This window comes from Bos mutus, chromosome 20 (genome assembly GCF_027580195.1).
Source record: "Bos mutus isolate GX-2022 chromosome 20, NWIPB_WYAK_1.1, whole genome shotgun sequence".
Taxonomy (NCBI): Eukaryota; Metazoa; Chordata; class Mammalia; order Artiodactyla; family Bovidae; genus Bos; species Bos mutus.
In genome coordinates, this window is record NC_091636.1 from 25,769,703 (window position 1) to 25,796,003 (window position 26,301).

Here is a 26,301-nt window from a genome sequence, read left to right on the forward strand (position 1 = left end):
CCTGGTTGTTATTTATCAGGTGAAATATCAGAATGGATCTCCATAGACAAGTTACTGGAACAGATTTGCCCGCTGAGGTCAGGTCATGAGACACTCATTGAGCACAGGTGGGCTGAAGTTACTCTGGTTACATTATATTGGCATAGTTCATCTTGTTCCAGTATCAAGTAGACCATAAAATGTATCATGCCAGATGACTACAACAAACAAATAATGAAATCTGCTTCCTCTTTATACAGTTGTAATAGCCAGGTTGATACTGGAACTTTTCCTTCTTCCTTTGTCGTACACCATATTAATCTAACTTTTTGTGGTTAGTATGGAAATGATGGAGGCTTGGGGGGAGGGGTGGATTTTGAGCCGGTTGTTTTTGTTTGTTTGCTTTGGTTGTTGTTGATTTTGCTAGTCGCTTTGTAGCCTGTGTTCCCATCAGATGTTTTTCTCATGTTACATTTCCATTTAGTTTAACATTGAAATTTCCACCCACAAAGGAAACACACTTTTCAAAAAAAAGCCTTGTGGCTTTGGCAAGAATGTAGTTTTGTTTTCAGGTAACATTGTACTGGTAGCTGCTACAAAGGAAAGAAAACGTTATTAGTGGGATCCAAATTGTACTTCTGTGGATAGCTTTCTTCAAAAAGGGCATGCTGTCTCTTAGAGCATGTATACAGTGTTGTTATATACGAAGTTCTCATGTGCAGTTGTCATGGTAATGAAAATGCAAGGTCCTTTGTGTTCCGTTTGAGTAAATAGACACAGACAACTCAGGGAACTTTGTGAGACATAAATGATTTCTGGTCCATGGCTGTACGGAGTACTGAGCACATTCTTGTTTAAACATCTTTCTAGTCATGTGTTTTCCAGAGTAAGCAAATGTAATTTATGCTTCAGAACTAATAAGCACATGTCTCCTCTTGGAGTTGTTCATTCATCTGAAATATGTTCACTGATACCTGAGGGAAAGGAGAGTTAATGAATCACAAAGCAGAATCATGGTGGGGGAACTTGTGTCCCTCACTCTTTCCAAAGACTAGTTTCTGATAATTGCTATTAAATGGACTGAATAATTCTTTGAAAGCCATATTCTTTTAAAAATTGGAAGTGTCTAAAATAGAGAGTCCAGGCATAGGTTCTTAAGTCCGTAATAATTAGCCAAATAAGCCAGGACCAACCTGTGTCCATTTAATTGATGGTCAGTTGTCTTTGGAAACATGTTATTAGAATTTGTTTCTTCTTAAATCTTTTAACATTTTAAATTGTATAAAATTATTTCTGGAGAACTTGTGGCATTTATTTTCATTCCTTCTATCTGATACATTTACAAACATCTTAATTTGCTTCTAAAAAAAAAAAAAATACTTGATTCAATTGTACTCCAATCATGGTCACAGAATTGACAGGTAAATTTTACTAAAATCTTAACATTGTACTACTTCTGTGATTTATCCACTTGAATTTCTCATTTTGTCTTTGAGGACCATTTGCGTTTATTGGAGGTAAAAATAACATCCATTGTGGCCTATGATTATATTCTCCCTTGATTATAGTTTAGGCTAAGATGTCAGTTTTCTACATAAACATGTGATTGACACATTTCTCAAATTCAAGTCAAATTCTGAAGAATTCCCTGATGTCCCCTTATAGTGAATGTGTCTGTGGTCAATTTGGTCTACTCTTATCTCTCACTTGGTAAGTTAGTATAAATCATGAGTTACAAAAGGCTACATATGGTCAAAGAATGCAGTATAGCTCTTTAGAAAAGTGTGTTTTTCCTTTTCTCCCCATGGCAAATGTGTGTATATTTGTCTTCACTGTGTTATGTGATTTTGAAGGCATAGTCCTATTCAAAATTGCTAATAAAATAGTCATTTTATTATTTATAATAAAATAATCCTACTTTAGCAACAGGATTGTCTTCACTGCTTTGACAACTCATCTGAGACCTTTGGAATGATCCCAATTAATAACTATAGAGTTCAACCCAGAAGCTATCCATCCTGTTGCCATTTGGAGATAAAAACCATATTCTATTAAGACTCCTGACAGCTTCACCTCTGTGACTAGCGCAGGTCACTCTACTCTGCATTAGCATCTACCACGAGTGGAGAATTTTCTTTCTTCGCTCCCTGTCACTGGCCAGAGCTGGGCCGCATACTCATAAACTCTGAAAGAGGCATTTACTGGAACACTTTGTAAAGCCAGGTCATGTCAGAAGGTAATAACTCTTAAGAGATTGTGAACACAAGGTCAGTCACTTTCTTAGTGCTAAAGTTATTTGCCACTTAAGGCTTGAGCCGGCCACGAGCCCCCTGATCCTCCCTTCCTTTGGTGTTATGAGTAGGATTGTTCTCTTGAAAGTAATAAGCTGGAAGTCTTTAAGATGCGGTGGGAGTCCCCAGAGGCTGTTATACCATGCTGGAATCCAGGCCCTTCCAAAGATCGTGGCCCCAGTTATCAGTTTGCACATAGGAGTGTTTTCCTCCTGCCTTTCTATTTTTATTCATCTGAATCTGCTGAGTCCGACCAATGTAATTATCCCTGGTATTCATTTTGTCAAAGTGTATTAGTGAGAGATCAATAATATGGATCAACCCATTCACTTTCTACTTGTTTGGGTGTATTGATTCAGTTTAAATAAAAGTCAACCTGCTGTATAATGTTTGTTTACTCTGGCCCTTGCTGAACATTTCCACATCCTCATTGACTGCGTTTGCGTCATTTGTTCGACTAAGAACACTCGGTTTCCCTGGGGTTCCCGTGTAACCCTACTCCAGTGTTGGCCTAAGCTAATCGCATTTTCTCCCCAGGACTGATGGACGCCGCTGGTCCTTGGCTTCTCTCCCCTCCTCTGGCTATGGGACAAACACTCCCAGCTCTACGGTCTCTGTAAGTGCCCAGTTTTTCTCTTGTATACCCCAGAGCTCTTGCATGGGCAGCACTTCTCTGGGTGTTCCCTGATGGGGAGGAGAGGATAAATTCTGCATGTCTGCCCCTCCGAGTAGGCTTCACATCAAATGATGAGCTGACAAACACAAAAAGGACATACTCTTTGCTGCAAGCTTTTAAATTATGGTGCACAAATTGAGCGAGTCCCCAGATCACAAGTTGGGAGGAGACTGGGAGCTTTTGTTTTAATACCATTTGGTGTTTGGGGGTAGGGGAGGGAACACAATCTGGTTTTATTGCTTTGGTTCCATGCCAGTGATATTAGTACTGAAAATGCCATTAAACCTTGATGGCCTGGGTCATTTTTTTCTTGTATGGCTTAGATGTAGAGTTCTGTTTTGTTTTGTTTTTTAGTTTTTCTCTTTCAAAGAAAAGAAATGGCAAGCCTTAAATTTTTACCTTCTGGATAAAAACTTTCTTTTAAGGAGAGATTAAAAGAACTTAGCAGTAGGTTGAGATCAATACAGAGACAAGATGAAGCCATGGAAATAGGATAGAGGAAGAAGGATACTGTTGCCGCAAACTACAACATTTTAACAAGAGCCCTAGCAATTACTGAAAGTGATTCAGTGGCTTAGATACATGCCTTCTCCACTTAAATTAGTGATATTGTGGGATATTTGTCTCTACAGAGCTTTATTTTTTTACTTTACTTTTTTATTGAAGTATAGTTGATTTACGATATTGTGTTAATTTCTGCTGTACAGCAAAGTGATTCAGTTATACACATAAAGATATACACATTCTTTTTTATATTCTTTTCCATTATGATTTATTCCAGAATACTGAATATAGTTCCCTGTGCTATACTGTAGGACCTTGCTGTTTATCCATTCTTTATATAATAGTTTGCATCTGCTAAACCCCTGACTCCCTATCCATCCCTCCCCTCCCTACCTCCCCTTCTACAGAGCTTTAGATTTAGAAGCTGGTGGTCATTTAGAAGGACCTAGGATATGGTGTCCCATGGATGGAGGAGCCTAGTAGGCTGCAGTCCATGGGGTCGCTAAGAGTCGGACACGATTGAGCGACTTGGCTTTCACTTTTCACTTTCATGCATTGGAGAAGGAAATGGCAACCCATTCCAGTGTTCTTGCCTGGAGAATCCCAGGGACGGGGAGCCTGGTGGGCTGCCGTCTATGGGGTCGCACAGAGTTGGACACGACTGAAGTGACTTAGCAGCTTAGCAGCAGGATATGGTGTAGGTCAATCAATAAGTACCTAATGGAGCAGTCTGAAAGCTCTTGTACCAGCCAGGAACGTGGACCTGATGGTTTTAGAGCCACTTCTGAGTCATTCTCATCTTCATTTTGTCAAAATCTTTGGTTTATCGCAAAGGGGTATCTATGTTTCCCCTCCCCCATAAACCCCAGGACTGTGCTAAGCATATAGGTTCACACTTAATATTGGTGAATTGAAAAGAAGCTGTGATTAAATGTATACACTTTAATTGATATCACCAGTGCCTTATATTTTGTTTCCAGAGTTCCAGATGCAATGTAACATGGGTTTTCTAGAGCAAAATACTGGCCTGTTAAAATCTGTTGGATTACTTTTACCATCTTCTTATAATATTTTTTTGAGGAGCAATAATTTATTTTCCTATCCATTATTCCATTGTGTTGTGGTATGTGAGTTAATTGCCCATTTAGATCGTTTTTTGACACATCCTGACAACCTTGAATAGTTTCAGTGGCACTTTAGCCTCACATCCAGGAAAGGATATTCACAACTCTTGAGTGGCTTCAGTGGATAGAATTGTCACTAAATAATGGTAAACAAAGTCAGCCTTGTTTTTTTTGTGTGTGTCAGTAAGTAGCATTGTTTATCATTAGCCCATGTTTTAGATCTTGAAAGCATTAGCTACCACAGTGTGAAAATGATTGCTGAAACTGACTGACCAGAAAGCAAAAAAGAATAAGAATTTTAAGTGGTATTCTTCCCTAGACTTGCGAGCATCTCCAGTTAGAAGCCAACCACCAGTAAGCAGAGTACTTCTCCTGTTCTCCTACATTCTCTCATTGAATCATCCCCATGCCTCAGATTTGTATCTTCTTTCTTGACTTCAAATCCTTTTTATTTTAACTATATCACCTTGCTTTGCCCTGCCGTCAAGTCTTATTATAGTTTGGATATAGAAGTTTCTCTTTTGCAAGAAAAACAGGGGAGCATGCAGGATCTTTCTTCTTTCTGTCTGTAGCTATTAAATCATATGTCATTTTTAAAAGTGAATCTAAAAAGCGAGGGTGAGCTACATAGACGTGGACCCCATTTGGTACAAACTTTAGAATATTTTTATAAACACTTATTATGTGCTAGGTCCTAGTCTCACTATTTATAGTGCATTGGCTCATTTAATTGTAAATGAAAAATTTGAAAAAAAATGAAAAAATATAAATTGTAAAATTTAATTGACTTGTTTAATTGTCTCATTTATTTGTAAAAACATACTTTATAATGTAGTTGCCATTGTTTTCATCATTTTATGGCTCAAAGCTCTGAGGCACAGAGAATGAACTGAGGGGCTGTGTACTAACCCCTGTGTTGTAGCAATAAGAATACAGTAAGCCTCTCAACCCTGGGCACCTGACTTTTTAAAAAAGGAATTCACAAGGTATTGCTTAAACCAAACTTGATAATTAATAAATCTGACCTGACCATCTGTCATGATGTCATTGCTGTCCCTGACTTACATATATGCCTGAAGAAGCAGCTTTCTGAGGCAATTTTTAGTCACACACATGTATTGTGTTTCTAACAGCTTCTACCCAGAGGTAAGGCAGCTTTTCTCTTAGGTGTTTATTTTATTGGAAAAGGTGGTATCATATAATTGTGGATCTTGTATTCCTCTTTTCCCCTTCAAAATCAAATTGTAACTTTCAAAATTACAGTCATTTTTGAAATGTATTTTTGAAAATACATTTGAAATAGATTTTTGAAATGTAGGTGCTCTAACAAGTTCAGTTATTTTTTTTCTCCTTATTGGCTATTGATAAAAACAATAATTGAAAATTTGAAATGCTGCTTCTCATTTTCTTCAGTTTCTTTATGTTCTTGCCCTTTAAATGTTAGGACAGAAAATTGTGCAAAGCTGCTCAGAAGTTGCATTTTTTTCTTTTTTAAGTCTAACCTGAATCACTTTTAGAATCTCATTTTCTGGGTTAACTGGTTGTGATTAAATTAATTAGAAATGATTTTGGGTATTTTTTAAATAAAAACACAGAATATATATGGATAAAATCACAAACACTTTGAAAATACAGCTTAAGTTTTACAGATATTTGTTGTTAGCTGAGTTCCAAAGTTGCTAATGCTGAAATGTAAATACCATGTCCTTTGGGTATTATAGAACTGCAAAATTCCCAAATGTTAAAATGCTTCATTCTGAAATTGAAAAGATTTGGTCATATGAAGTTAATCAGTCCTTCCTCAGGATATTTAGTATTGCTGCTTCTCTTAATTTCAAGTTTTGTAGTTAAAATTAATTTGAGAAACTTTTCCAAAGTAATATTCAGATTATAATTTTTAATTTTAAAATAAGTAATATGGAATTATAGCAGTCAGAAGACATCTCCTATATATTTCTCACAGATAAATTATTTTATGCTGGGGGAAAGAATAAAAATAAGAGTATAAATACTTATAAATATGAGGTCTGACTATAAAATAATATTACTTTGAGTGGAAAACTACACATACATACGAATACTGTCCTTTGCAAAATGCTTATCTTGGGAAACTAGTTTATTTGAATATCATTGCTCACAACATTTTGGGGAAACTCTTCTAATTGCCTTGAGAACTAGAAGCACAGTTCTTTTTGTAAATCTTCACTTTTTGAAAGTGGACTTGATTTATGATGTAGTCAGAAGTTATATATGCAAACTAGTTGGGTGATGAGACTTACTGGCACCACATTTAGAGAGCATGCTAGAAATATAAAGTCATGGGACTTAATATATTGAGGAATCCCAAACTAATTCTTGAAACTCTAGTAAAAGTGCTGTTCCAAGGATGTATTGACCAGCAGAGGTATCTTTTCAGTAAGCTTGTGAGGTCCTGGGGACAGCGCCTGCAGCCTCTGTCACAAGCTCGCCTCTGAGTCCCCGATCTTTGCTGGAACTGACTCCTGGACTGACCCTCTGTCGTCCATTAGTGACTCACTCAGGGGGCCCTGTTTGATACCTTTTGAATTCCCAGGCCGTTTGGAGAGCCTCCAGTTGTTCCCTGTTCCATAAACTCATCCGGTGTCACTCGGATACTGTCGCCCTTTTCCCATTCACACCTCGTTTGTCCCAGCTGAGAGGAGGGACGCTGTCTCCCCAGAGAGGCCCTTTGCCTCTCACTTCTCTAATACTTTTCCCACCTCATCGTTCATTCTAACATATCCCCATCAGTAAGCCCTGGGCACATTGCTGTGGAGTTCAGTCACATGGTTGTGTATATGGTATAATGACAAAATTTTCCTGTTGGAGTTAGCACCTGTAAACATTTTAGTACATTTGCTACAGCTATTTTTAACATAAACTTTTATTTTGATTAATAAATAAAATATTAAAGTGGAAATAAAGCCCTTCCTGCACAGGCCTTTTCTCTTCCCTCCTCAGAGGGAATCACTCCCTAAAGTCACTGTGTCCTTCTCATGCAAGCACAGGTTCATAATGCCTTACTCTTTAAGTCTGGTGTGGTTCTGGAATTAATTTTCACATTTGACAAAGTTAACATGGTCCTCCCTGTACTGTACATAACAGCCCAGCCACAACTGGGCCAGCAACTCAGAATCAAATACATTAATATTTCTGTGGCAAAGCTGATTTAACATTCACATCAACTGGATTAAATGCATATTTTAAATGACTTTTCATCAGTTCAATTGATGGTTTGCCACCAAAATGTTATCACTGGGAATTTATGAATAGACATCTGGGTTTTTGAATCTTGGCTACATAATTGTGTACACTGATTTACCTTTGAAACATATATACAGATTCTTAATTCCGGTTTTCCGTTTGCTGATTTCATCATCTTTGCTTTTATGGCTGCTGCTTCTCTCCTGCTGGCATTGATTGTTCTTATTCTTTTACTGATGTCTTGAGTTGACTTTGTGCGTTTTGTTTCTTTTTTCATGGTGACAGTATTTAAGACTTGACTTGTGTTTTATGACTAGAGCTTTGGTTTACCTCAGATGTCTTTCTAGCAGTGTTCTCATTTTTATAGTTTATAAAATAATCTCATTACATTGTAAAAATTCCTCTTTGTCTTAGTATGTACTTAGAAAGCATTTTATAATTTCAAGGTGTAAGGATATTTTAAAGCTTTAGTCTATTAATTTCTAATCACTGCAGTGGAGTGGTGCAGTGTTTATGAAGTGTGCTCTTGATGTGGCAGTTTTTTTTTTAAAAAAAAAAAAAACCTGCTTGAATGGAATATTCAAATGAGTGGTATCTTTCAAAATATGCTTATTCTACCTGTGTTTCCATTACTCAAATATTTCTCATTTCTTTTGTTAGAATCACTTAAAGAGTTTACCTCTCAATAAAAACAAATAAGCAATCACATTGTTTAATAGTTACATTTCTCAGACTGATTAAAAGCCATGTTGTTTAGCCATTCTCCTTTTCAACCTTACTTCTCTCTAAGTGCTGAGTGATTTTCAAAGAGCACATCTAGGTTCAAGGGATTAAAAAAAAACTCAACACCACTGAAGCTATTAAAAAAGAAAATAGCGTTAAGTCAGAACACAGAAAAAATTTCCAATTCCCAGTTTTTAAAACAATGGCATTAGTGAGACAAATATTTTCTTTTCCCATCCCCTTTTTACCCAGGACTCGTATCGATGATAATCGGATCAAAGGACAGCATGCTTTGTAAAGACAGATCTCATTGCCTTATTACTTTATGATTATACATCATAGAGTTCACTTACGAATATACATCATAGAATTAATTTTATGTTACTTACCCGAATTGCAAGTGTTAGAAGCGAGGACGTCACACTCAACTGAGAACTAATCTGTCATTTATTGCACCCAAATTCTTACTCCAGTTGTCACTTTCTTGCTCTAGTTTTGACTGGGTCCCGTCCATCTTCAGACCCTGGTTTTTCTTCAGAGAGTAAACAATTTTTGAGTTAATTGTAGACAACCGAGATAAAATATGGTAGCCATCTAGACCTCTGGAGACCACATCAAGGTATACATACCATCCATGGGTCGGCAAAAAGTCAGACGCGACTGAGCGACTTCCCTTTCCACTTTCATTGCCATTATAACATGGAAAGGATGCAGTATAAAATGGTGATATAACAAAATTTAGTGCTGTGACCTAATATTCATTTAAAGCATTTCTCTTTGATGTAGTCATTAAACCTCACTTTGGTTTGTTGTAGTCATCCTGTTCCTCCCAGGAGAAGTTGCATCAGTTACCGTATCAACCGACACCAGATGAATTACACTTCTTATCAAAACATTTTTGTACCACTGAAAGCATCACCACAGAGAACAGATGCAGAAACACACCCATGCGCCCGTTCCCGAAGTTTGAGGTATGTAGACCTGATTGAAATTTTTTATTAGTTGGATAACCTCTTTTCAACCATTTCAGGGAAAGACTTTTGGTCCTCTAACTCATATATGTGTTAATTGGTTTATGAATTACTATAAATGTAGTGTGATATTTTTTTTTTTTTTGCATCTATGGTGATATAGTAAACTGCCTCTTACTATTTTTCTTTTAAATTCGTAACAAGTTACTAATTGCTGTGGTAACAGAAACCATAGTGCACTACAAGGACCTCCTGAGAAACTTCTAGCCATTTCAAGACCATTTAATTATGGTGTTACATCAATTAATATTTTACAAAGAAGCTTGGCTAAAAAGGAAGGGCAGCGTGTTCAGGTTCACATTTGGAATTCAGATTCCTTTTTACGAAAATCCACCCAGGCCTTGGGGTTTTCCTTCTCATCACAAGTCTTACTTTCTCCAGGATTATGAGCTAGCCGTTAGGAATTTGTGTCCCTTGTATTTTGTCAAGCCAAATGTAATCCATTTGACATTGAATAGGGCTGGTTTTATTTTGACCTCGTCTCAGAAAATAATAGACGTCACTGTTTCGTTCCTCTGGAGTGACTCTAACAGAGAGACAAAAATATTTATTAAGGAGTGCTTGGGAATTACACCTGTCGGGGGAAGGAGTGGGTAGTGGGATTGAGCAGAAGAGAAGTCCAGCCACAGTGCAGGCCTAACAGCCACAGCCAACTCCATAGGGAGTTCTGAGGATGACATGACCCATCAGAGCTGTCCCTCTGGACCAAATGACCCTTCCTTTCTATCTCCACTCAGTCCTGGGATGTAGTACCCTGGGAAGGACTTGGCCTTGGGTGAGGGGGCTCTGCATGCATGCCAAGTTGCTTCAGTGGTGTCTGACTCTTTGCAACCCCATGGACTATAGCCCACTAGGCTCCTCTGTCCATGGAACTCTCCAGGTCAGAATACTGGGGTGGGTAGCCATTCCCTTCTTCTGGGGACCTTCCTGACCCAGGGATTGAACCTGTCTGCTGTGGCTCCTGCCTTGCAGGTGGATTCTTTACCATGGAGCCACAGGGGAAGCCTGAGGGGACTCTGCATCTGAGGCCATGTCCAAGGGGTCTGACAGCTGAAGGCTTCTACAGCCCCAGCAGCTGGGACAACAGGTCCTTCTCTGCAGGGGGAGCAGGTAGTCCATCTCTGGGTCCTCCAGAATATGAGATCTCCATGGTGTATAGAACTGGCCTGCATTGATAGGAGGGTTTATTATGAAACCTAGTTTCTCAGGTATTCAGTTGAACATCAGTTTGCTGAGAAGGGTTGTAGCCACATGATGTAATCATGTTAGATTTTTTTTTTTTTTTTTGCCTCTAATAATTTATTTGCTTATAAAACTTGCTCCAAACATATTATTCACTTCAATTTTGATTGATGTTTGCTTGCATTTAGCTAGTTTGATAAAGCTATTTACCTTTGTGCTTTAAAAAAAAAAAAAAAAAGATGTGACTATTCAAGGTGTAAGTCCATGAAGCTGTGGATTTCTAGTAACTTAACCCTTAAGGGTCCCTGACACCCCCCTGCCACTTCATTATAGGGTACTTAAATTGGAGGGATATTCATCTCTTTGGTTGCTGAAAAGGGCCATCGTCTTTGGCCATATCACCTATACGCAGTTGACTCCTCAGTCACCAGCCACTGTTTTTATTCTTTTTTTTTTTTTTTTTTTTTTTTTTTTTTTTTTTTTTTTTTTTTAAAAAAATACATGCTCCCCATCCTGAACCCTCCTCCCTCCCAACCTCCCCATACCATCCCCCCTGGGGCACACCAGCCCCAAGCATCCAGCATCGTGCACTGAACCTGGACTGGCATCTCGTTTCATACATGACATTTCACATGTTTCAATGACATTCTCCCAAATCTTCCCACCCTCTCCCGCAGAGTCCATAAGACTGTTCTATACATCAGTGTCTCTTTTGCTGTCTCGTACACAGGGTTATCGTTACCATCTTTCTAAATTCCATATACATGCGTTAGTATACTGTATTTATGTTTTTCCTTCTGGCTTACTTCACTCTGTATAATAGTCTCCAGACTATACTCCAGAAAAATAAATGACCCAATCAAAAAATGGGCCAAAGATCTAAATAGACATTTCTCCAAAGAAGACATACAGATGGCTAACAAACACTTGAAAAGATGTTCAACATCACTCTTTATCAGAGAAATGCAAATCAAAACCACTATGAGGTACCATTTCACACCAGTCAGAATGGCTGCGATCCAAAAGTCTACAAATAATAAATGCTGGAGAGGGTGTGGAGAAAAGGGAACCCTCTTACACTGTTGGTGGGAATGCAAATTAGTACAGCCACTATGGAGAACAGTGTGGAGATTCCTTAAAAAACTGGAAATAGAACTGCCTTATGATCCAGCAATCCCACTGCTGGGCATACACACTGAGGAAACCAGAAGGGAAAGAGACACGTGTACCCCAATGTTCATCGCAGCACTGTTTATAATAGCCAGGACATGGAAGCAACCTAGATGTCCATCAGCAGATGAATGGATAAGAAAGCTGTGGTACATATACACAATGGAGTATTACTCAGCCATTAAAAAGAATACATTTGAATCAGTTCTAATGAGGTGGATGAAACTGGAGACTATTATACAGAGTGAAGTAAGCCAGAAGATTATTTTGAGATACGGAATAAAATGTTATGAATTCATTTAGAGCCATTGTATTTTACCACATGGGTGCCATTTTTGGTATTATGAAAGGAGTTCACAGGATAGCTAGTGCAAGCAGCTATATCTTCTCAGGAATACATAAGGTCACACTGCAGTTGCCCAACCATGTTGGCACTAGGAAGGAGCAGGAGCCTACTATTGAAATAAAAAGAAAACCTCAGAGTTGGGTGCCTCTGTTTGATACTGCACACGGTGCCTGCCTCAGCATCCCAACCCCAGCTAGAAAATGGATTTCGGTGGTGACACCTGTGCTGTGGAAAACTCTTAAATCTCTTCAGTGGTACGTGGCAGAGCGCAGGTGTATGATAACAGTGTGAAATTAGACAGTGCAGCGTGTCCTGGACATTGCTGTTTGTACTCTTTTATATCCCAGTTCATTCAGTGGTTTCTGGAACCACACAAGTACACGCTACATACAAAATGTAATTGCAATTTAAGAATGTTTTATGAACTTTTATATTGCACCTATAGTGAATTTTCAGCATTCTACTTCTGGAGCTTTCTTTTTGAATGGTATTCAGGGCTTCTCTGTGTTTGTGAGTATGTGTGTGTGTGTGTGTGCATGCTAATGACTGATTTTGTAGTTTATTACCTAATATACTTTTCTTACAAAGGCTGCATAGTACTTTTGTTGCAACCCATTGTTTATAAATAAAAAACTTACTTTCATTTCATGCTGTGGCAAGTTTAAAAGGGTAATTTGCTTTGCTTGCAGCCCTGGACGTTCTCCCGCCTGCTGTGACCATGAAATAATTATGATGAACCATGTCTACAAAGAAAGGTTCCCAAAGGTAATGAATTGAATTGAAGATGTCTAGCATCTAAACGTTGTAAGGTGGTTTTGTTGAGGGAAGTAATGGTCTGGTCCAGTCATGACTCGCATAAAATAGCACTGTAACCTTCTTTAGAAAGGTAACATCACTAAGCATTTTTAAAAGCTGCTGAGAATTAGCCACACAGTCTGTGGACTGAAATGGCTGTAAAGTAAATCCCATTGGTTCACCTGCCCAGTGTGACGAGCTGGTGAGATGCTCCATGCGCGTCTGCTTTGAAAGGCCACTAGACTCTGGGGCTCCCCCTGGGGCTCCTTCTGCCCGTTCTGGGCCTGCTGCCGTTTGGTCCAGCAGAGACTGTTCCGCTTCCTCAGAAGCCTGTAGATCGGTCTATGTCACAAAAGTCTTTTACTTTTTTCACCTAATTTTTCTTTTCTGTGGCTTCCAATCTCTTCAGCAATTATAAGTCTAATCCTCTTTATTCAGAAGGAGAGTCCAGTTGCAGTGTTCCCCATTAGACGGGCCAGTAGAATTTGGACTGAACCAGAGAGCCTTTGGAGATGGGTTGATGCCAGTTGCCCTGGCTGCAAAGAGCTGCTGTCTGCCGTCCCCATCACCTAGTCTCCATGGCTTTTCCACCAGCGTGTTTCTACGCATTTGGGAGAAACAGTCGCTCCATTCTGTCCCCGTTCCTCCCTTTATCACCTCTGTAACCCTAGGCAAGAGAGCAAAAGGAAATCCTCGGCTTCATAAATCAGGAGTAGAGTACTTATTATTTGTAATGAACCCAACATTGATGTCATTGATTACGGTCGTTTCGGCCATTTATCACATGTCACTTGCTCACCAGGGAAACAGATCCTGACTTTACCAGTGAATACTGGTTAGGGTTTTAGAAAGGAACAGGAGACAGAGGGAATCTCCCAGGATATACAGTAAATGCAAGCAAGGAATATTGATTAGGCAATCGGGGATCCCACAGAATGAAATAAAAACTGAGAAGGAAATTTTAGACTTATGTTGTCAAGGGAATCCCTTTGACCTTTGTGCCCAAGATGTAGCTTTTTGAGGAAAGGATACTGATGGTGTGAGATGCTTGTTCCTGGTACATTAAAATACAGCCAAGAGAGCAAACTGTTGGCCCGTCCTATGGAACTCTAACTTCAGTTCTGATTTTTGAATAGGTAAAAACAGAGCTGTAAGTATTTGATATTTTCAGCGAACTATCTGAAAGAGCCCAAGATCTGAAATGACAGCACAGCAATTCACAGATCCTGAGTTATTTGGAGAAGCTTACATGGACCATTTTACATTTGATAAGGCATAGAAAATAAGTAATTATCACCCTGGGAGATTCAGTTTCTCATATATACCTCTTTTTCCACTTGGTGAGGCTTATTCTTCCTCTTCTTTTTTTTTTTTTCAAATAGACTTTATATTTTTAAGGCAGTTTTAGATTCATGGCAAAGTTGAACAGAAAGTATGGAGAGTTCCCAAATGCTCCCTGACCCCATACATACACAACCCTCTCTTATCAACAACCCCCTACACACCCCTGGTCCCAGAGTGGTCCATTTGTTACCACTGACAAACCAATACTGACGCATTGTAATCACCCAAAGTCCATAGTTTACATTAGGGTTCACTCCTGCATTGTATACTCTGTGGGTTTTGACACATGTATAATGACATATATGTATGTGGCATTTTATAGTATCATACAGAAGTGAGGCTTCTTTTAAATTTTAATTTCTAGAATTCTATTTGATAACTTGTAGAGGTCTCCAAAAATCCTAGATAAATGTGATGATTGTGCTGTTTACCTATTTGTGTTTCCTTGTATTATGTCTGTGTGTGCATGTCTTCTGAGAACAGGCTACAGCTCAGATGGAAGAGCGCCTAAAGGAGATCATCACCAGCTACTCTCCAGACCACGTTCTCCCCCTTGCAGATGGAGTGCTCAGCTTCACTCACCATCAGATTATCGAACTGGCTCGCGATTGTTTGGATAAATCCCACCAGGGTCTCATCACCTCACGATACTTCCTTGAATTACAGCACAAATTAGATAAGTTACTACAGGAGGTATGGACCTTATAAAGTTTTTTGATTTGTTTTGCTTTTACCCAGAAAAAAGACAAATTTTATGAGTGCATCTGCCTAACAAGTTTCAACCATGAGATGGAGTTCATGTTACAGAGAAGCAAAGAAGAAGAAAAAAATTGATTGCTACTTGCTATAAATTGATTCCAGTCAACATTTAGAGTAATAGAAAGTTAATGTAATAACGTTTACAGGAACCTTGGGACCCAGCAATCTATGGCTGTTGGAGAAGTGGATTGTGAAGGATTCTGAAGCAGTGATTTTTTTCCCCCTCTTTAACCATAAAGTTATAAATTGCCTGAATATATGTGCATTATTTGATGATGCTATCTAGTTCTAATATCTGGAAAAGCTAAATGGAAAATTGCTGGCTTCTTTCAGGCCATATGTCCTATTAATTAACCTGCATGTGGTATAGGGTAGTAAATGGCAACTTACATTTTCATTGGTGTCAATATTTCTTCTAACAAAATATTCAATTTCTAAAACGACAGATAAACACAGGCCCCTTCCAGGCCTAACACTTGCATGCCTAGCTCCTGATAACACCCAAGACAGGAAGGGAGTGTGCATGGTGGGATGGAATTAGTGCATAATATTGCTGTCCTGATTTAAATTGATCATCCCCAGCCTGCAAGTAAAACCTGTTTAGCCTGTATATTTGGATATATTGTATTTTTGTATCCCATAGGCATACATTATGCCCATGTAAATAAAACCGTAGGTGGTTTTCTCTAAGGATGATTATGTAAATAATTGCATGGAACTGAATGAAAATATTGGCATCCTAGTTTTCTAGGAATCCATCTGTCCTTGCTCATACTGAATTCAGTTGTGGCAAGATGAGACAGTCCTCTCTGACAAGCAGCCACTATTTTTCTTCCCTTTCCCATCTAAACCTCCCAACAGAGTTCTGTGCTCTGTCCCCATTTCTCACATTTCAACCTTTTGTAGCCCACAGAGGCAGTTTTTCTCAGACTATCTTTGTGTGAACACTGTATTCTGGAGTTTTATTGTCAGTTTCCAATGTGTCATAGACCAATTCTACTGTAAATTACGATAAAAATGTATTTACCTCTGTGAGATATTTTTTCCTTAATTTCTCAGTTCTGTATCAGGATATCATTATAATTAGCAGTTAAGTTCTGTGGTTCATTCCTTATAGGCGTTCTCTGTGAAGGCTTGAATCCATAGCCAAAGCTATTTACATTGAAATACCCCACTTAATTTTGTTTCTATATGATAGACTTGGAAAGCCGTTTCATGGCAATTAGAAAAAATCTTAGGGTTTCAAAAAATCATCTGAATGCACCATATAATAGATTAACTGTTGACTTTTAGAGAAATTTTTCTCTTGGGCAGAGGAGTATATATACGTGTAACATAAAGAGCATCATCAGGATCTATAGTTATAGTTGCCAGTTGGTTGTCTTTAAACACATTTTATTTTATAATCATTCCCCAGTGGTCATTTTCTTTGTTTTTTTCTTTTAAATGTTGACTGTTCTGTTATTGCTTGTATATAGTTTCTCAACCTACATTTTGGAAAGTCGCCTTTGATTTAATTATTCACCTAACATTTGACGTAAGCAGCATACAGCTTCTCCAGTTATATGTGGAAAATCAAGGTTCCTCATCAACTATCCACTCTGCTTGTATCATGTACTTGATATGTCATAAACCTTTAATGTCTCCTTCATTCATGGCTCACATTAAGGGCCCTAATGTTTGATTTTTAACGCAGAGAATAAATCAACGTTTTGCAATTAAAATGTAGCTAATGGAGCCATTTTGTAGATCTAGACGTTTAGTAGTGTCCGTTTATGTAGAGATAATGTCTGCTTATCAATCTTTTAGAAGTATTTTCTAAGTCACTTAGTTTTTGAATATTTTCAGTTATCTAATTAGCATGCTTTGCTGATTTTCTTTCCCATTTAATGGAGCAACTGTCTCATCATTCTTTTCATTGCTTCCTCATAGGCTCACAATCGTTCAGAAAGTGGAGAGCTGGCATTTATTAAACAACTAGTTCGAAAGATCCTGATTGTTATTGCCCGCCCTGCTCGCTTATTAGAGTGCCTGGTGAGTTGTCCCTCGAGGTGACTTTGTTATTTATTGTTAACTGTGGGAAAACAGGGACTACCTGAAAGCTCCAGTTGCATTTGGCTTCAGAGACAGAGCTAAATGGAAAGAGTCAAGAAAGAGGAAGTGAAGTCACTCAGTCTTTGAGAGTGAAGTGACACACCACTCTTTGAGACCCCATGGACTGTAGCCTGCCAGGCTCCTCCTTCCATGGATTTTCTAGGCAAGAATACTGGAGTGGGTTGCCACTTCCTTCTCCAGGGGATCTTCCAAACCCAGGGATCAAACCCAGGTCTCCCACATTGCAGGCAGATTCTTTACAGTCTAAAGCCACCAAAGAAGCCCAAGAAAGGGTCAAGAGGAACAGCAACTCATGAATGTTTATGACAGCATCTGTGCTTTCCTTCCCTGGTTTTCAGTAAAATTCTAGGACTTGTGTTGCATTAAGAGATGGTTGTTATCACATTCTGGTCAAACCTAAAAAACTGATCATGAAATAATGCATTTGACTTTATCTCAGCATAATTTCTGTGTTTGGGCTCATTCAAGACATTCACTGTGACTCACTTTTCTGGGGATGCCAAGGTGCAGAGAAAGGGAAATCAGAGCTAGGATAAATGGTAACCTGTGGTTATAACTCTTACTTTTGAAGTGTTTCATGTTTGAAATAAGGGCTTAGCAGCAGCCCATTTGGAGAATACAGTAGGGCCTTATCCAGACCTCAAGGAATGAGATTTTCCACAATTAGTTTATTTTATCAATTATACTTTCTTTAGTCAGTGACTATTTTCCTGTTTGAAAATCTTTATTTTACGTTGTTTTATTGAAATGTCAGTCAACACTGTGAACAAAGATGAGGGTTCAAATAAAAGAATAGTTTCATGGGGCTTCAAGTAGTATCAAAACTCACTTTTAAGTTCACAAGGTTGGAGTATTGATATTTATAACATTGTGCACAATACAGCTTTTCAGAATTTTACATGTACACACATATACATACTGGGTGATATTAGTTTGGTTTTACTCTTATTGTAATTAACATGTGTGGGTTTTTTTATACCAGTGAACGTTTACAGCCTCGTAAACTTATACCAGTGCATAGTGAGATGTGGTAGAGGCTAAGTCTAGAGGAGAAAGGTAGGCGTATGGTGGAGGAAGTCTTTCCATCAATGCAGGGACTCTTAGACTCCTAGACTCAAAAGCACCACTCAGCACTGGAGTGTCTCTGGAAGAATAAAGGGAAAGCAAAATACTCCGGATGCCTCTGGGAGGAGGGAGCCATGTGACTGCCAGATACCGGCAGAAGGAAGACTGGTTTTTTCCCTGCTCTTTGTGTTGTACCTTTTGAATTATGCACCACAGCCTTGTACTTCCTGCAGTTGTTCAGTTTTGGGGGAAATACCATTTAGCATTGAAATCTGCTTCTCTGGACAGCAGCAGACATGCAAAGAGAGATGTTGGTTTAAAGAGGAAATGACTTTTTTTACAGGAATCAATCTTAATCAGAAGAGAAGCTGTAAAGGTCCATGTAACCTATCAAAGATAGAAACAAGTGAGCTGCTTTTTGAGCTGTTTAAAGCTCAGATGAAACTGGAGTTTGAGAATTTTAGGGACTATTTCTCCCAGCCATTCATCTTAGGCCTGTAGTTCCAATCTTGCCTTGCCTCTGGTCTTAGGTTTCTGTAAAGGGTACTGACGGAGAAGGCAATGGCACCCCACTCCAGCACTTTTGCCTAGAAAATCCCATGGACGGAGGAGCCTGGTGGGCTGCAGTCCATGGGGTGGCTAGAGTCGGACACGACTGAGCGACTTCACTTTCACTTTTCATTTTCATGCATTGGAGAAGGGAATGGCAACCCACTCCAGTGTTCTTGCCTGGAGAATCCTAGGGACGGGGGAGCCTCGTGGGCTGCCATCTATGGGGTCGCACAGAGTCGGACACAACTGAAGTGACTTAGCAGCAGCAGCAGCAGCAAAGGGTACTGAGTGTGGACTTTGTTTGGCTTTACTCCATTTGTAGCGTGCTTTTTCATTTAGAGGCAGCAGCCAGCCAAAGGTAAACTACTTAAGAGAATATTACCAAGTTTTTACACAGAGGTAACTGGAAGTACAAGTTTTGTAATTTTCTTTCTTAATGTTCATATCATGTGAATATTAATAGCATAATTTTAGAGTTCCATGATAGAAGTGGTAATTTTGAGATTTTTCTTTCTAATATTTTTGGACACCTCTACACTAAAAGAGTTTCCTTCAAAACTTTTCCGAAAAATGCGTTCTCATATTGCTTCTTCTTAGGTTCTTTGTGCAGCGAGAGAAACTGAATCTCTTTGGAGGAGATTCATGGATTTTTAAAGCTTTTCTAAAATGGCACAATTAAAAATTCAGACCTGTTCATTTTTAGTAGGATAGATAGCTTAAGTGGAGCCTGGTACCTTCAAAGTCACATTACAAGGAAATTGGAAATGGAAATTATCTTTAGGTTACCAAGTATTTAAATGTCTTAGAATATGATTAGTCTTTGAATATAACCTGAAAATTATATGCTTTTTAAATGAAGTAATCCTTTTGCCTTCTTTCAGTATAAATAACTTACAACCATATGTATCCAGCAATTTCACTGTGAATGGGGTTTATGTAATAAAAATTAGACAATTTTGGCTCAAAGAAGCATACATCTGTGTTTGTCTTCTGTTAGGAATTTGATCCTGAAGAATTTTACTACCTATTGGAAGCAGCAGAAGGCCATGCCAAAGAAGGACAGGGTATTAAAACTGACATTCCCAGGTACATCATTAGCCAGCTTGGCCTCAATAAAGATCCTCTGGAAGGTGAGTAGTACCTGGTTGGGTTGACCTTTTACCTGCTTATGCATCATGGCCTCATTGATGGCCTCATTAGTGGCAAATCTTTCCTTTTTCTTCATGTTTTGGCTCTATCTGGTGAAAAGGCCAAATCTGGGGGCCAATTGTGATCCAAAGGAAAGAGCTCTAAATCGAATTTTGGGTTTACCTAAAGTGGGGAAGAGACCTTGAAATCCTGAAGGCTTCTCAGCCTGAAACTTATTTCCAGGAAGGGTTAGATTTCCATCTTCTCTGGGTGTTTTTTCTCCTGCAAAGCACTACTTGATTCTTCTCAGGTGTGCACATTTTTTAAATGTTGATAAAGAAATTAATTACATTTATTTTAAAAGTGACATTTCACTGTGAAGAGTAAGGTAACTAATCACTGGTGATTAACTTTAAGTAAGGTGCAATGTTCATAAATCTATTTTTACTTGTTTCAGAAAAGTATGAAAAATAGTAATATATATATTATTATATATATACTGGGAGCCAGTTGGAGAGAGAAGGCTTTCTAGAACTTAAGCAAGGATTTCTGCTTGATTAAAAAAAAGAAAGTCTACTGCTATTAAATACAGAGAAGGGGAAGCACCCTGTTAGTGGGTTGTTTTTTTTTTCCAAATCTGATACTGGAAAACCACTCCTGTCACCACCTTTTCCTGTTCATTATTGTTTGGGATTGTCATTTAAAACGCTTAGGTTATATACTGCCTGAAAAGACTCAAAAACAATCATAGACTCCTTTATTCAAAATTGTCTTCCTGGTTCATTAAATTGATTTTGCAAACAGTGTTTATCTTGCTAAACTGTTTGTGATGATGCTAACTGTTGGCACAGATATGTTCCCATCTACAGCCTGGGAACCTGCTGCTCTCTGCCTGCTCTCCTATTTCCCCCACTTTGTCTGCTCTTATGGCCATCGAATCTTTGCTTCCAGTGAAATGATGCATGCATTACGGGGAGATAATGCCAGATAAATTTATACTGTACTGAAAGCAATACCACAACAGATTCATCACTTATCGGAGACTGGTGCCTGCTTTTCTGAAAAGTTCCCTGGGGAGAGATTTTTCCCCACGGCTTTTAAATTACCATCTTTACCTTTTTGAATCATGAGTCTTCAGAAATGGTTTAAATCAATGAAATAAAAAGGGCAGATGTTTAATGGTATTTAGATGAGTTTTAAAAATCTCTTCAGGCATTACAAAATGATGCCTTAGCTTCCTGCTTCAAAAGCTGACTCTTGGTTCCATTCCATTACTACCCACTGCTTACAAATAATATGTATTTCCCAGATAATAGTTATTTAGCAGCAACTCTATTTAAAACAGAACCATCTTTTAATTTGTTTTTTTATGAAAATAATTGGAGTGGGGGAGGCTGTCAAAGTGTATTATAGTGAGTCTTCACGCTCGTAGAGTCAAGGTTGTGTCAGCCCTTGAATTGTAGACTGAGTGAGCTCTTCACAGTTTTCTTACCTGGCGAGAAATATCGCTGTAGACTGAACCTTTGGTAGGGGAATAATCTGAGGCCATTTATATACCTTTATAGTCTTAAAAAAATGTTTAACACTGATTTTGGACAAGTTTCATGTTTAGTTATACAAATTTATCACTAGGAGTTGTGTTTTTAACTTTTTAATTTTCTGGATTCAGATCCAAGGATAATTTTTAATCTGTTTGCCATAGCACTTAAAACATGATTATTGCAAACTCTGGTCTACGTATGTTTGCCTTCTTGTCATCCTGGACACTGGCAGACCTGAAGCTTGGCTTGTAAGGGTTAGGAGTGAGGGTCTGGTGTGGGACTGCCCAGAGTGTCAGTACTGTAGGTGGATCACCCTGATCACACTGTGAGAGCGTCCTCGTGCCTCAGTGCTTTCCCGAAAACCTGAATAATGGCGCCTCTTCATACGGTTGTTTTAGGGTTATATGAGTTCACCTCTGCACCCAAGATGTATAATAATGCTTAATAAGCTGCTGTTGCTGTTTTGGGGCTTCCCTGGTGACTCAGACGGTAAAGAATCTGCCTGCAGTGCGGGAGACCCAGGTTCGATCCCTGGGTTGGGAAGATCCCCTGGAGAAGGGAATGGCTACTCACTCCAGTATTCTTGCCTGGAGAATTCCATGGATAGAGGAGCCTGGCGGTGTACAATCTGTAGGATTGCAGACAGTCAGACATGACACACAAATGCATACTTTGAGCCTCTCCAACTGAATACATTATAATTTAACTCCTAGTCCATAAATTCACAGTGCTAGCCACATAGGATGTTGACTCATTTGAATGACACGAAGAAAGCACACAGTTTTCACTGAGCTCATTTTTAATTCCTGGATTTCCTCTATAAGTAACCTGGTATAGTGTCAATCTCCAGTTATTTTAATTTCTGGAGTTAATTTTTCTCTAAAGGCAACACTCTAGAGTTGCTTTGCTTCATATCTTTTATGTGTAATCTCTCCCAAGAAAAGGATGATTATATTTATAAGAACATGAATACATGAAATACTGAGAGCATAAGAAATAATATTAGATACACACAAAAATATGTAACTAAATATTATAACTTATTACACTTGTTTGATTTTTTAAAATTAGAAAATTCAAATTATTTGTGATCCTACCACTTAGAGATAACCCCCTATCAAAGTTTTGAAGAAAATTCTTTCATGTTCTTTTTTTTAATAAAATGTGTTTCATTTTTTTCTTCTTAAGTATAAAAATCAAAACAAACCATTAAATGAGTTAGGTTTTCTCATTTACTTATATAAACTCAGGGATGCATTCCAGTATTGGTTGAACAATTAAATTCTTTGTCTCTTAACTAGACCACTAGAGTAGACTTTAGACTGGTGTCAAGCATGTGGCATCCAGCCCAGACCTGACTACTTTACATGATATAATTAATAGTAATAAATAACAATCAACATTCAATAAGCACTCAATTTTTGTTAGTTAACATGCTAAGAGCTTTACATGCATATCACTTGTCATACTCATAAAAAACTGAGATAAACAGCATTGTTTCCATCCTACAGAGAAAGAGCCCAAGGTTAAAAACTCACTAAGTACTCTTAGTGGTGGTAGCTCAAGTCATTTCAACTCCAAACTCTTCTTAACACTTACTGTTGCTTCCTTTCTGACAAATTGCAAATTCTTATGTACTAGGAATGCTTGCTCTCGGTGCATGTGAAGGAATGGAGCAAAGGGTGGCTCATCACAACTTGAGACTCAATCTCTGAGCTACAGTCAGTACATCTCTGATGCCCATCGGAGCCTAGGAAACTTGCCTCTCTTGAGTATCTGTTTACAGGCATAGTCACTGAACCCTCCAAACGCCTTCCAGGCTGTGGTGATTCTGTCAACCTGCTAGTGAATCCTGCCAGCATGAGCAGAGGCCCACTTCTGAGTAGGACTATGTCTAAGTGTTCATAAGGAATGCAGTTCTTGGGAAAAGGGCATGTAATGAACAGTTTCAAAATATCAGTTGTTGGTTCTTGTCATTTTGGATTTAAGGTTTCCCCATGTGTCCCTTGGAGTATAGAGTAAATTTTTCTTTTTTTTAATATTGAAGAAAATAGTTTTTCTTTAGTTTTATTAATAGCATAGTTCAGTTCAGTTCAGTCGCTCAGTCGTGTCTGACTCTTTGCGACCCCATGAATCGCAGCACGCCAGGCCTCCCAGTCCATCACCAACCACCAGCTCCCGGAATTTACCCAGACTCATGTCCATCAAGTCAGTGATGCCATCCAGCCATCTCATCCTCTGTCGTCCCCTTCTCTTCCTGCCCCCAATCCCTCCCAGCATTAGGGTCTTTGTCCTGTCCAATTGCAATAGTCCTATTTCTCTTAAATCTTGCTTTTTTTTTTTTCAATTTAGAAATGGCTCAACTGGGAAACTATGATAGTGGGACAGCAGAAACACCAGAAACAGATGAATCAGTGAGTGTAAGTATCTTTCTTGATGAAACATGATGTTGGTTTTTCTGTCTATGAGCATCTGGAGATTTTGGCTGTGTTAATTACTTTATTTGTTCAACACATATTTGTTGTGCTTCTATAGATGAGGCACTAGGTATACAACTTTAGCCCCTCTCTTCAAAGAAAAACAAAATAATATAAGGAAATCATGCACAAAAAATCAAAATGAGAAACTTGAAGGAGATCGATGAAGAAAAAGGGCCATGTGTTCCTGGAACATAACATAAAGAGATTTACCTTCACCTTGCCAGTCCAGAAAGATCTCCTAAAGAAGGGATGCTTGACATGTGGGGAGTTACTAGGATGAGAAGGAACAGAGGGAACATTCCAGGCCAAGGAAACATCAGGAGACACGTGGTAGGAGAGTGCTTCTGAGGGCTTTAGAGTGACGGTGACCGTGTAGCCTTCAGCTTCATGTTAAAACTCTCCAGCTCTGCTTAAAACTGGACACAGACGTCCTTGCTGTTCATCTGTGTCAAATCATTTCTTTTGAATAATAGTGGGAAGCTGTGGTGCTGTGGAGGAAAGGTGTGTGTGTTGTGGCATGGAGGGGTGGGGAGGGGAGGAGTAGATAAGGAGATGACCCTAAAAGTTATAGCGGGAAGAAAGTCACACTGATCGCAGTGCAGGAAGTAGGTGGGGTGAAGGGAGCAGGCAGGCGGGACCCTGGGGAAGCCATCTGAAAGGCTGCAGCAGTGGCACAGGTGAGAGGTCCTCATGCTGACGCCATCTTTCCTATTTGTGAACAGAGGAAGAGGAACCAGGATGGGCCACCCCCAAGTGTCAGGGGTGGGGAGGAGAGAGGGGCAGCTGTGTAGCCTGGGGGATGAAAAGCCCAGACTCTGGAGTCAGGGTGCCAGATTTCAAGCCTGGCTTCACTTCTCACTAGCTGTAGGAATCTCTCTATACCTCAGTTTCTTCATCTCTAAAATATATATGAAAAATTAACTGAGGTAGTCTGTGTGAAATGGTTAGGACAGCATCATGTAGTAAATGCTAAATAAAGGCAACTTTTTAATCAGTTTCATTATAACTGCCAGAATTTTGAATGTGCTAAAGCTGAAGTCCCTTTGAGCCATTAAGCAGGCAGTCATTTGTAAGGTGTGGGATCTTCCAGCCCTCAGAGGGAGAGTTTCTGGTGGATGGTCTAGGTGGCTTAGGAGTCATTCACGGGAGTAGGTAAGGAAGCATTAATAAGACAAGAGATTGGTTCAGGGTCTTTGCAGCCCGAGCTGTGGAGAGCAGTCACAGTGGGGTGGCTGAACAAGTAAGTGGTCCCAGCCTTGGATTATGTTTCCTGAGGTAGAATGCTGGCAGGGGATGAGAAGACCCAGGTCCTGTGGCCAGAGGCCAGGGAGAAGTAGAGAAGGGAGCTGTTTGAGATGAGGAGGCCAGGTAGACCCAGACTGCATTGTTTGGTGAGCTCTCTGTGTAGATACTGAAGTCATCCAGGACGGTGAGAGAACCCCGGCTTGAGGAAGGTGGGAAGGTCAGTCTAGTCTTCCAAGGATGGTGGGCAGCAGGTCAGCGGGTGCCATCTCTGAGCAGGGGAGGATTCCTCAGAGTCATGGAGGTTCTTCCAAAATTATGAGGGCATTCTGGTCTCTGCAGAGGAAGCAAAATGACTGTTAACTCCCTCCCAGTGCTAAGACACATGGAGTGTGAGACAATTTTGTAGAAAAACAAAACTGTTTATTCTTTGAGCTGAACTTTTAAAAGGGCTGTCTTTTTGAAATTTGGTATCTAAACCCTCGTAAGACTTACAGTGAATGGAAGTAAAGAAAGACAGGCATGCTCTGCTTGGCCATCCCAGTCATTGCCAGCTACCTTCTCCAGACAGGAAAGGTTGCCATAGGAGTGAAATAGACATGCTCTGGGCCAAGGGCAGAGAAGTCACATGATCCACTAGCCTGCATAGATCCACTCCAGCCCATTCTATTCGGATTGACTAAAAGCAGAATTAAGCTTTGGCATTTTGGACTTAACATCTTAAAACTTTAAGATGACTTTAAAGACTTTAAAAGAGCAGGATGAAGTTCACCTGAATACTTTACAGAGGTAAATTAAAATCAGAAATTTTCAAAACCTTGGTGCCTGTATCTCCCGGAAATGAGGTTCACTTCAGTGAAACGGAGCCACTGTCATGAGGAATAGTTTATCGGCACTGCTCTAGAAGATTCATCTTTAAAGTTGTCCCCCAGGTTCCTTTGGCTGTAATACTGCACTTTAACATATTAAACAAGAGAGCATGTAATTCAGATATTAGTTATTTTGCTGCAAAAATCATTTTCTTAAATTCTG

The 26,301-nt window shown here is 39.2% G+C and overlaps 1 protein-coding gene across 1 annotated transcript in view; it reads left to right on the forward strand.

The window, feature by feature from the left end:
• MAST4 (microtubule associated serine/threonine kinase family member 4) overlaps nt 1-26,301 on the forward strand; it is a 617,121-nt gene that overhangs the window by 538,621 nt on the left and 52,199 nt on the right. Inside the window, 8 exon segments of the mRNA XM_070357543.1 lie at nt 2,808-2,886; nt 9,335-9,474; nt 9,476-9,490; nt 12,938-13,013; nt 14,871-15,080; nt 17,079-17,180; nt 19,876-20,008; nt 23,900-23,967. Of these exon segments, the coding sequence (XP_070213644.1) occupies nt 2,808-2,886; nt 9,335-9,474; nt 9,476-9,490; nt 12,938-13,013; nt 14,871-15,080; nt 17,079-17,180; nt 19,876-20,008; nt 23,900-23,967 (823 nt within the window).